At 42.8% G+C, this 12,642-nt stretch overlaps 1 protein-coding gene across 2 annotated transcripts in view; it reads right to left on the minus strand.

Annotated features, from left to right (window-relative positions):
- Positions 1–12,396, minus strand: part of Gpr158 (G protein-coupled receptor 158) — a 376,106-nt gene extending 363,710 nt beyond the window's left edge. Inside the window, exons 1-2 of one of the 2 annotated variants that reach the window (XM_051205699.1) lie at positions 12,328–12,396; positions 11,119–12,020 (exon numbers count right to left, since the gene is read on the minus strand). In XM_051205699.1, coding sequence (XP_051061656.1) covers positions 11,119–12,020; positions 12,328–12,363 — 938 coding nt within the window. In that variant the 5' untranslated portion in view covers positions 12,364–12,396. Of the gene's footprint in view, positions 1–11,118; positions 12,025–12,327 lie in introns of both variants that reach the window. The other variant, XM_051205700.1, reaches the window with a different exon arrangement.
- Between the last annotated feature and the right edge of the window lie 246 nt (positions 12,397–12,642).

The raw sequence follows: 12,642 nt of genomic DNA on the forward strand, positions 1-12,642 counted from the left end.
ACTGGATACTCTATTTTCCTTCCCAGAATGACCACCCCCCCCCACTACACTATCTATGAGTCACCATGAAGTTGCCATGATGTTTGTTGGGTGTGCCCATGCTTCTGAGTTCTGATTCAAAAAGTTACAACTATTCTCTTTTCTTTGTCCTGTCTTTTTGTTTCACATACTGTCCAGAATTAAATAGGCGCTTTTTCTGATATTCTGGGCTTCCATATTTTTTCTGTAAAGCCTCCTCCCCACCATGTGGCTGCCTGCTGCCATGTGACAATTCAAACAGCACGATACTGTTGTTGTTGTCCCTTCTCTCTTCTGTCCTTCTCCAGGCAGATGCTGAGAGTTACAGCTTGCAAGATCGTGGGGGGTGGGGGGCTCTGTTAAGCTCAAATAAATTTTTCCTTGAGTTCATTTAAGTTAAATTCATTTATTAATGAAACTAAGAGCCCCCAAGAAGAAAGCCCAATTTTACTGATGTCAATCACAATAAACATGTCTACCTATACCTCTTTTCCCAACTCTACCTCCAAATTCATGTTTCAAAGACTCGTGGTTTTGCTTCGGGACCCTCTGCCTCTCATCAGCTGTTCTTCAAGAAGCATCTGACCTCGGCATCTTAGATGTCTTCTCAACAGTCATCCCAGTGACCAGATGGGACATTGGAAGGCAGTCAGGGACCTGCATGACGTCATCCAAGCCTTGCCCTGCAGTTGGACCCCTCCTCCTTGTATCCTCTTGTTCTGTGTCTAAAAGTAAGTGTTGTATATTACAGGCTTGAGCCTGGGAGCAACAAATGCGCCAAAAAAAGTTTGAAAAGTAATTATGGCTTTTTTAACTCCTACTTTCTCTACATTTCAAATTGTCTAATACCCACATTCATGTTCAAGAATAGAGAAAACAGAAACAGCTTATGTCTTGCATTGTTGGTATCCCTACAAGTGTAATGGCCAGCAGGGAAATGATCCCTGTGAGGTGAAGAGTGAAACTCGGGTCAGTACCACTTTAGCAGGCATTGGGTCAAAAACTTCCAGAGTCTGACCTCTCGGTTTATTTTTCTTATATGTTTAAATACAGTAAAAATTGGAGGAAAGTCTCTATGTGACAGTTATCATGAAAAAGCTTCAGGGATGGCTCTATCAAAACTCCCCTGCACTACAGAAACCCACAGAGACAGCTGACCTGAACAAGGGGGAGCTAATGGGCCTCCAGACTGATAGCTGGGAATCCAGCATTGGACCGACTCAGACCTCCTGAACATGGGTCTAAGTTAGAAGGCCTGAGCAGTCTAAGGGACCTCGGATAGTAGAACCAAGATGTATCCCTGGTGCACAAAAGGACTTTGGGGGCACATTCCCCATGAAGGTATACTCCCTAACCTAGTCCCTACTCCAAATGCCTTGACAGATTTTGATGACCCCTCCTGTAAGGCATCACCCTACATGTGGAGTATGGGGCGGGGGATGGAAAGGTAGTAGGGAGCATGGAAGGGAGGGAGAGAGGGAGGGAGAGGGAACTGGAATCGATATGTAAAATAATAAAAATAAATAATAATAAAAAACTCCCTTGCAAAGTGAATCTCTATAGCAAAGCACCTGTGTGTGACCTTTACAATAAAAATAAGTTCCGTTGCTTGATATACAGTGTTCAGGATAAGGAGTAGGGAGGAAGTACTTGTTATAAGCATAAGAATGGATGCTATTGGTGTGGAGGATTCAAAATATATGGGACCTCTTTCATAAGGATGGATTCTGTTTACTGAGAGACAAAGCTCAGGATGTGGGGGACTCATTAGAAAAAGATCACCAGCTTGTTAGGTAATATCCACTCCAGCCTTTCAGTAACCAGGAATCAGTTGTTTTCTTCCCTTGAAGAGAAAAGTCCTGCATGCTTAACAATTCTGGATTTTTCTACTGCTTTCTGTGAGCTGTGCCTTTCTAAAAGATTTCATATGTCTGTGCATTACTACTCCAACACTGTGTCCCTTCATGGGACAATTACTGTGTACCTTACCATCATCCTGTGCCATGTTCTCCACTTGCCTACATTCCAGTAACACCAGCTTTCCTCCTGTTCACAAAGCACTTACTGCTTTGTCCTGTCTAAGGGCCTTTGCTGTTGCTACTCCCTCTGGAACAACATGTTCCAAGATTGGTTCCTTGTGCAAATGTTGGTTGTTTTGTTTTGTTTTCTGAGAAAGGCTATTAGAAGTTTGTCTTTACAAATCAAACTTTCACCCAACCTGTCACCAAGTTAATAATGTGCTTTGAGACCATTTATTACTGTGTACTCATTCTGCTTACATACTGTATACTCAAGCTGTTCAGATTTAATGGACTTCTAGGAAAAACATTGTAATCAATCTCACTGTGCTTTGGACTTCCAATGTAATTCCTAACTATGAGCTCAGCTAGCTGAAGGCACAACTTTGATTTTGGCCATGTTCCCTGTTTTTTCCTTTGTGTCCCATCCATGTCTCCAACTCAAAGCAATGCAAGATGAGAGCTGGGAGGGGGGGTAAGCAGGAGGGAGAGGTGGTGACCAGATCTAAGACCATCCTCTGGAAACAGCAAGGTATTGAAAGCGTGACCTCTGACCCTCTTATACACACAAAATATGTTGAAAGCAAATATGAGCATAGAGTGATAAGATCTGATTGTGGCTTTGTGTGATGTTCTGAGTCAATAAAGCCAGAAAAATAGTTCTCTCTTATGAGTATCTTGTAAAAGCTTGATTAAGATAGAAGTTCTTCATTCCTTGTTGTTACCATATTTGCTGTGCTGTTCATATATAAAGAAGACAGCCATTTTTTCAGGATTATGTCTTTGATTGGACCCTTAGTTTAGCACAGAAGACATCAAAACTCTTCTGGATAAGTCAGACCCACTCTCAGGCAAACAACACTAAGAGTTTGAGTTCCTTCTCTTGTTCGGCACCATCACCTCTCTTTCCCATCCTTCCGTTCTCAATCAAGCCCATCTCTTCAGCAATACTTTTTCCTACCCCCCCCCGATTTTTTTTTTTTTAGATCCCACTCTACCTTTCATATATTCTTAACCACATTCCCCTATCCATTTCCTTTGGATCAGGGAGCCAGTGGTACAATGCATAATATACCTGAGACAATGTACAATGTGTAATGTACCTGATTCTGTATCAGGGAACTCTTTCCTCGTGGCACTTATTTTTATCAAGCGTTATTATTTTAATTTTTTTAGTTTGCTAGCTATGTGCCCTTACTCTCTCAAAATATTAGTGAGATCAGGATTGTTTGCCATCATATATTCCCTACAGCTCTAGCAAGTGCATAAAATACTATCTTAAATGAATAGTAACACATAAATTCCTAAATTAGATGATAGATAGAAAGATCATTGACAATGGATAGATCATTCATACATACGTACGTACATACATTTTTGCAACAACAGGGATAGCCTACCTCCTAAACATTTTACATAAGGGAACTGAACCACAGAGGGATTGTATATCCTGCCCAATGTCACACAGAAGTGAACTGAAACCTCTTGAATTCAAACCGAGGTTTATAATCCCCAATCCTTCCTCCTAGACACTATCCCATGTTGTGTCTCTGAAATATGCAAAACATCTGTAGGAGGCACTGGATACAGAGGCACAAAGCATCCCCATATTTCTAGAATGCAGGCTGTCTGAGAAGTTCCCTTAGGAGACAAACAATTAAGGAGTATATACATGGCAGTGCTGGAGGTCAAACTCAGGACCTTGAATGTACAAGGCAACAGCTCTACCACTGAGCAGCAGCTCTTGCCTGGACTATTTTCTAACTATTTTAAGATATTAATGTTCATTTAATGAGATAAGCTCTGTGCTAGCCTAATAATAGCTCTAACTTCCTGAAATGAAGTTCTGAAATGAAAGCATGGTCAACTTATCTTTATAATGATGAAATCTCCAGGAACTTGATTCCTCCACTGCCTTCTAGGGAAGAATAATTCAGTTTCATTCAAATATGAAATTTCTCAATCAAACAATACCCCAGCATGGTTCATGCTGATCATTTTTCATCTTCTTATTCATCTCCAGTTGTTTATCTCCCTTGCCTTCTCTCTTCCCTCCCCCTCTATGTCCCAGTTCTCTGGTCATCCAAATACTCTTATACACATACACTATACTTTGAAATTACATCATTTAGTGGGAATCTCTAAATATAAAACATAAGTAGAAAGCAATGCTTATCAACAGAATCTGCCAGGAATCTTTGAGTCAGTCTGAGCTCTGAAGTTATATAAGTGTAAATTGATCCTTAATTGATCATCAAATTTTAATTCACATTCTTCTATAATCTTTTATTTTAATTGAGTAACTAAAAATAAATCTATATATCTCTGCATGCACATATATAGCCATGTACATGCACACATGTGTTTATCTGTGTACACATATAAGAAGACTCCTGTTTAAAAAGTGTAGCCTTGGGATAGCATAGGATGTCATATGTCATACTCATTCCTCTATTCCAGCGGCTTTCAAACAGGCACTTTGTCAATATAGGTGTCTGTCCCAGTGTCTAATAGGTAAAGATGGGAAGTACTACTAAAGACTTAAAAATCAATAAAAATAAGCCCTATAGCAAAGAATTATATGGCCCAAAACTTCAATGGTACCGGACCAATAAATCCTGATCTACACAGCAGGCTGAGTCATCAAATATTTAAAAATCTAAACTCTTCATTCTATCCCAGGTAACTGAAAAGCAAAACTAAAGGGAAAGTATTCATCTGTACAGGAATTCTGTTTTATTCCGAATAACCAAAAGTCATTATGTTGCTAAGCAAGAAATTTTTATTTCCACATACACACATACAACAAAAAAGTGAAGCACTTCATAAAAAATGAGATGTTCCTTTTCCCTTCCACTTGGCGATCATTTTTCCTCCTCAGGGTTTAGGGCATTTTTCCATTTTGTGAAGGAAATGTTTGGCCAGGTGGCATGGGAGAGATTTTTATCATACTTCCCTAACCTATTCTGAAAACTTCTGTAGTTTTTGGCCCAGTATGAAAAAGACTTTATATATGAGAAAGAAAATGTGGTAACATACTTTAATGTAGCTCATCAATGTTGGTTTGTAATCTTGTATGTGTTCACAGGAGTGCAGTGCCCACAGAGGTCAGAAGAGGGCGTTAGGTCTCCTGTGCTGAGAACCGAACCCAGTTTCTCTGCAGAAGTATATACACTGATGCTGAGCTATCTCTCTAGGCCCTGGCTTATCATTTTTAACAAAATTATGATGAAGGTACATGGCATTCTAGTTTGCAGCCAGTGCTGAGAAAGATCTGCACTTGATGTTGCATACATGTGTAGCTTTCTACCAATGGTGGCAGAGCTTTATCTTTTGAGAGAACTTGGAATGTATTTTCCCCTTTCACAGTATCACAGTTCATCAGAGGTAATACCATTGACTCTTAGAAGCAGTGTTTTGTTTGCTTTTGTTTTGTTTTTTACTGTGTACAAAGGAAAATGAATATCAATTGAAAATGATAGGGCCCCTAATTATAAAATTCCTTTTAGTTTGAGAAACATTAAAAGGTGAGAATGAAACTTCTTAGAAATGATAGAATATAGAGTTCTTTATTAAGACGTCTTTTCCTCTCCCAAATAAGGGTCATGTGTCATGTTACTGTATGTATGTATGTCTTACCATAATAATGCAACATGCTTATGAAGTATAAAATAGTGAAAAAAAGGTTAAAGTTATGAAACTACAGTTTCTTTTAAGTTATAGGGACTGCATGTTTTGATAATTAGAAAAACATTAAAAATATACTGTCTTGCTTTAGTTATATTTTAGGTGGGAGCAAATTATAACAGGCATTACTGTCACCATCCAGGCAAATGCAAACCTGGACCTGCCGTTTGGGGACATAGCAGAGGCAGAGTGATCACCCCTCTGCTCATGGCAAGCAGTACCCTGGCTGTACACAGGAGCAAAAAGAGACAAGTTCCGCCCACTCCTGCTCTCTTTTCAATGATCTCTGAGGAGGCAGGTCTCTGTCTCTCTCTTTCCCTCTCCCTTCCCTTTCCCACTTCCTTCCATTTCCCCAATAAAGCTTACAATGAGTAAGAAATAACTGGCTTGGTTTATTTTGAAATGGGCTTCTCATCTAATGATAATGTGTGTTGAGGGGATACATAGAGTGACTGCCCCTCTTGAAAAAAAAAATAGATAGGTTAAATTTTCTTTTACTGGGGTTAAATTCTGTATCAGCCAGTGTTTATTTTACATAAACTCTAATAAATTAGAGATGTCCTGTGATTATATTGAGGCACTGTATTAGTCTAAGGCATAAATAAGCAATTCCGTCACCATCCCTGTACTAAACTTGGCATTTTAGGAAGTGAAGTGAGAAGGACTATAAAAGACTTCTAGCCCAAATCATTAATTATCTTCCAACTCAAAAATGTATTTCATGCAGCAGTCACCCACCTAAATGTTTCTATAGATCAAGATTTCTCCTATAGGAATAAACTATAGTTAAATGAACAAGTAGCCAATCAAAGTAGAAACTACACATGGAAAAGAATTGTTACTAAAAAACTAAAAGGCAGATAAGACTAACAAAACAAGCTTCCCTGCTGCATGTGCCATTGCCCCACTGAGGAAAAGCTCAATAACTCTCTGAAGCATAGCCCCAGTACCAGTAAGCTTCCTATTTGTACATAACAACCCTCAAGCTGCCAGAGGTTTCAGCATTCCAATGTGCTGTATTCAACTTGACTATCCTTTCCCACACCAAACTAGAACTGAAGAGAGAAAACAGATCAGGCCCTGATGTTACTGACCAACTAAGCACAAAATTACATCAACATGCTGGAACATTAAAATATAACCATAAAGTGCCCTGTGTGTCACATCCAATCACACTGAAGACTGAAAAGGAGAGCCTTTAAACCTAGACACTGTCTAGGCCACAGAAACTTTCTGAAGTTAAAAATAACCCTTGGCTCCTGCAGAAGCTTAGACTGTAAAATCAGTGTCAGAAGGGGCCTAGTTCCCTCTCCAGAGCATAGACAATTATAAGAGCATTCATGCTTGCAATTTATTTAGCAGCATGTCCCACTTCTGCATCCAAACACTTTCTAGAAGATGGCAAGATTCTCTGGAACCACAAGAAATACTTCCCCTAAATAGTTTACAGACAACTACAGTGGTAAACTGAAACTAGAGCTCTGTAAAGAGTTGGTATGGAGCCCCAAAATGTGAAAACATTGCTAATCTTTGAAAAGTCTATGCTAGATAGACAGAAGACTTTAGGGTTAGAAAGCTGTGGAACAACTTGATACTGGGTTTCAACATATTTCAGAATTCTTTCAAGACCAGGAAAATCAAATCATACTTGGTCTTAATTTGAAGTGTAGTTTTCCTTTCCTTTAGTGTATGCCCTTAACACTGTACACACTGATTCAATTTCTTATGTGCATTATTTGGGCAAATGACCATGACATGGCAATATCACTTCTACGAGTCCTGAATTTATTTATGCTATCCAGCTTCCAACGCTGCTTGTCCATTGTTTGAATAAGCCATTTAGAAACTATTGTCACAGATGTATAGAGGTACATGAAGATCATCATGTCCATTTTAGGTTTTAATTACTAGAAACTAGTTCCCAGACAGGTGGTACAGCTCAACTAGAGACAAAAGTGGGGACTGAGGTGAAGTGTAACACTCTTTAGTGTAGCGCTCTTCTCATTACATTGTACACTTCATTGCATGACTAGCCAACAAGAACAAATGCATATCACTTACTCATGACAAACATATCACTCCAGCAAATATTATCTTTTAAACAAACAATAAAACATTGAAATCAACAATGGTGAATGTTGAGGTTGAAAGCATTGTATGTTAACCCAGAGACTGAACAAGCACATATCATGGGTGGGTGATAGAAATTATATTTGAGTTTCTTAGTAAGCAGCTCATAGTTTGAATAGGTTACTACTCAAACTATGAGTTTTTGACATTGTAAGTACTGAAGAGTTTTAAGAAGCAAATGCAATGGTTACGATATACCAACCAACCTACAGTAAGTCTTCAACAAAGAAACAGCCCCATCCATTCTAAACTGTCACAGAAGAGCTATGCCACTTCTGAGAAATGTCTTAAGTTCTTTGTGTCTCAATTTCCACTACTGAAAAAAATAGGATAAAACAAAATTAGTCCTGAATTCCTTTCATCCCCATTAAGAAAATTCCCTGGACAGGGGTGCACCTCAGTGGTAGAGCAGTTTACAGGAAAGCCCCTTGGTTTAACATTCAGTACAAAACAACATATATACATATATGTGTGTGTGTGTGTGTGTGTGTGTGTGTGTGTGTGTGTGTGTCAATCAAAGGAGCTCAGTTACATTTAGTATGCAATGATTATTTAAATATCTTGTACCAGTTCTGGGTACTAATCAGTTCTAGCCATTACCAGAAAGATGTTTATGCATTTATTTAGCAAAAGGGGTCCCCATTCTACTCTAGCTTCAATGCATGGAGCTGCAGAAACATGCCTTAGATATATCTAATGTGTGTTTCTAAACTGTGAAAGGAAGCCTATGGCACAGTTCTACTGCTGTTACAAACTTCATGCATGACTTTTGGATAAGTCCCATCTCTTGTGTAGTTCTCTGTCCCTGGGAAACAATAAGTAGAACCATGTGATTCCTTGACTAGTTCTAGTTTGTACAGGGAGCTTCTCTTTTCATCTTCAACACAGGTCTCAAGGGTGAGGTAGTACACATATGGAGCAGGTGGTGTTCACAGGAGCAGATTCTCCTCCTTGTGGATCTACTAAGCCAGAGCAGCTTCTGTAGGCAGCCAGGCTCTGTACCTTAGCTGAAGAACACCACTGGTGACTATGAAAGCACTCAAAGAAACAAACTTTTACTGGACATAATCGAGAAAGGTGTAGTTGTCACAAGCTTGGGCCCTTCGGCATCTTCAGTCTTTCCCCTTGGCTGGCTGAAAGCACTGAGCACATTGAGACAACATATACTTTCTGATCATGGGAAAAGATTCTAGGGGCCTGGTGGTATGAATCAGTAATAGAACCCTTGGCTAGCATGTGTTGTACCCCAGGTTACATCACCAACATGTGAGAAAGAGGAAGGAAGAGATGAATAGAAAAGACAAACAGACAAAGGAAGACAGAGTGGGGAGAGGAAGAGAAAAATAAAGGGTGGAAAGAAACGGTTCCAAAACCAAATGGTCTTCCTCCTGGTCCCACATCTGACCCCTGGAAACACTGCATTAGTTACCTTGACTCTTCTATTTAATATCTGTGCAGTCAGCCTTGAAATGTAACCCTGTGTTTCAGACTCCTTTACTGAAAAGTAGAGAAAACAATTAACACACAGTTCAGAAGACTTCTGTGAAAAGTTGAGACAATCCTAGCAAGCAGTTAACAAAGAGCCTAACATCAAGAAAAAGGTGAGAGAGAGGGAAGGGTAAGGGAGAGGGGAGGGGAGAAAGAAGAGAAGGGAAAGAGAGGTTGATCCTCAGATTCTCTAGAAATGATCGTCTAACAGTCATGATTTGTTGGCTATAGGCTTGGCTGTAGGCAGCATGTGCTGAGCTCTCTTCTGGGAAAATGGTGTGGCAAGGATTCAAAGCTGGCCTGAGCACTTACTAAGAGGATCCTGAGAGAGTGGGGAGGAAATGAGATTATCTTGAAGTGGGAAAGTTGCTGCTGTATAAGATAAGACCTTTTAAAACACCATAAACAAAATGGGGTGGGGTCATGTAGAATCAAAGAAGAAAGGGAGGTTCTTCATTTATGCCCTTTCAAGTGTCACTGGCAGTAGAGGTTACAGAATTCTGTGGCTGCATGAGTATCTAGAGGCAATCCATTTTAATTCTCTCACTTAGTAGATAAGTACCTGAAGCCCAAAGAGTTTAAACAAGACATCTGGGTCACATCTACAGTAAATGTCATGCCAAGACAAGCTTCTGGCACTCACTGATTGCCCGTGCCTTATTTGTCCTGGTGTGTTTTAGCATGTAAGAATCCTGTCCCTGCTTTTTGCTTTTACTAAAGCAAAAGTAAATAAAATAATACACACACACACACACACACACACACACACACACACACACACACTCCATTTTCTCAGTTTTTGAAAGTTCCCAAAAGGTTAAATGAACAATGAATAAAAGGAACTCCAATCACCTTCTCTTTCCATGGTTTCCCATCAGAGGCCCTGTGAGATCCTGTACACCTGCAATTCTCTCCAACACCATCTTTGGAGTTTCTCCTCTCTCCTTTCTGTTCCTTCCTTATATCCATTCCTAAAAGGCTGCTTCTACAAGTTCCTCACCATGAGGTTGAGGAACAACAGTGCTAATTTGCAAATGCTAGCTTTCCTCCCATGCCATAGGGAGAGATGCTGAAGTTTCTTCCCAGTTGTCTGTTTGAGTAGAACTGATTCCTCCCTCCCTGACTCTAGTGGAGATCCCTCAGATGTGCTTAACAGAGAACAAGAGAAGGAAGACACCAGGGAAGGAAAGCTGATGACTAGGAGAGAGGGAAGCCAATAGGAGTGCTCTGACCAAACTGCCAAGTCTGGATCCTGGAGATGGCTCTGCTGCCGGAGTGACTCAGTGCTGACTGGCCAGAACTGCCCAGGGGATGGCACAGGTTTAATTACACGCTCTGATAGCTGACTAACAGCAGGCTTGCGCTCCAGACTACACTCACAGGAAGTGGACAGAGGCTACCCCAAAGGAGCAGATCCAAGGAATTCTCACTCCCTGCAGCTCGCTTTATTTTTTAATTCCTCTCATCTGATGTTCTTCACTCTGCCTGATGGGCGCATCCCAAGCTCCCCAAAAGTTCAGGACACCATCCTTGTTCTATGGGAGGATTGAGGCCAAGTGTTACCTGCCCTTACACCGGGGAAAAGCTTTCCACGAGTTCCTGAAGCAGACAGACCCCGGGCACTTCCCACCCCTCCCCACATCCTGGGCATCCTTCAGCCCAAGGCTCTGTTCCAAGGCTGGAGACTTAAGTATCACCGAAAGGCAAGTGTGCTTTCCCAGAGTGCCCACCTGCAAAACCAAAGGAAGATTCTACTTGTGCCCTCCCCCTGCCCTACCTGAATTCCGGGACCAGGTTAGGCTGAAGCCCATAGAAGGCAGCGGAAAGAGTTACCAGCCATCCTGGCTTGTAACTCCCGTTCTCGCACTCCAAATAAGGTGCAGACCACTTGACATGGCTCCTGTCTCCGCTGAGCCCATCCCTACGCCGCCAGCTGTGACCCAGGCCCCGTGGCCCCTGATTGGAGCCGCGGCGGTGCAAGTGGGGCCTCCACTTTCGCCGAAGCCCATGGAACCACTCAGTCTCCAGAGTGGCATTGGCCAGGTGGTGAGCGGAGGAAGACAGGTCCTGGAGCAGGATACGACTCTCATCGCGGGTGGCCTGGAGGAAGACCTGCGGAGCAGGAGTGGACAGCGACTCGGTGCTGAAGGTGATGGCCGCCCGGGAGATGCTGGGCTCACCCTCCAGGAGACTCCGCACCAGAGCCTGGTACCACTGCAGGTCATCCTGTACAGTCTGCTCCCGAGACTTATTGCTCTGCAGCATCATGTTGAGGAAGTTGGTGGCGTGTGTCAGAGTGTCCAGCGCCCCGTGCAAGGAGGGATGGGAGCTAGCTAGGGCCGGTGACTTCCCTGGCAGGCCCGCCAACTCGTAGCGGCCTGAGCAATTGGCTAGCTTCAGCTGGTGGAAGTCCCCGGTGTAGAGGTAAGAGGCCACGTCCATGGGCACCTCCTCAGCTAGTTTCTGTGCCAAGAGGGTGCCATCGGTGGAGCGGCTCCAGGGAGTTGAGGGGTCCGGGGCAGAGGCTCGCGCCAACTGCTGGGCATGCTGCTTCCCCCTCAGGGTCCTCTCTCGAGGGGAATCCGGCCGTCCCGGAGGGTCAAGGCTGGCGCCAACCGCTCCCAATCCCAGATGAGCGACCAGGAGGCAGAGGAGTAAAGAGTAAGCCATGGCTCCCATCTGTCTAGCACAGAAGAGAGGAAGTAACCGGAGGAGTCACTTTGTAAATTTTGGTTCTTATCACTAATAAGACTTTTGCTGGGGGAGGGGGTGTCTTCCTCCTTCTCCAGGTGGCGCTCAGTCCAGATGGACTTTAAAATAAGAATTTTGAAATTGGCCCAGCTGGCTCAGCTGCCAGAACAGACCAAAAATCACCTGTGGCAATACTGGCTGCGCTGGCTCCACAATGGGTCGGGTCGGGATTACGCACCTCGCAGCCTTGAGCCAAACAGGTTACATCCCCAGCAGCTATAGTTAGTCCGCTTACGTCTTTCTCTTCAGCTGCTTCCACCGCCACTCTCATTGAGGTGTGTTCAAGAGCTGCTGCTGATGCTGATGCTGCTGATGCTGCCACCACAGCCGCGGAAGATGCTGCTCCATCATCTCACCCTTGGCAGGTCGTTCCCGCCTCCTGACTCTGGCCCCTCCTGGACCCCTCTCCCAGAGAGGGAAGGGCGCACACAGATTCACGCCGCGAGCGCAGCGGCGAGTCCCAAGGAGCCAGGGTTTTCTTTGAAGATGTGCGTGTCTCTGGAGTCCAGACAGTCAGCCAGCTGGTTAACTGGAGCCTTTAGGTTTGGCC

Source organism: Phodopus roborovskii, unplaced genomic scaffold, assembly GCF_943737965.1.
Source record: "Phodopus roborovskii unplaced genomic scaffold, PHOROB, whole genome shotgun sequence".
Taxonomy (NCBI): domain Eukaryota; kingdom Metazoa; phylum Chordata; class Mammalia; order Rodentia; family Cricetidae; genus Phodopus; species Phodopus roborovskii.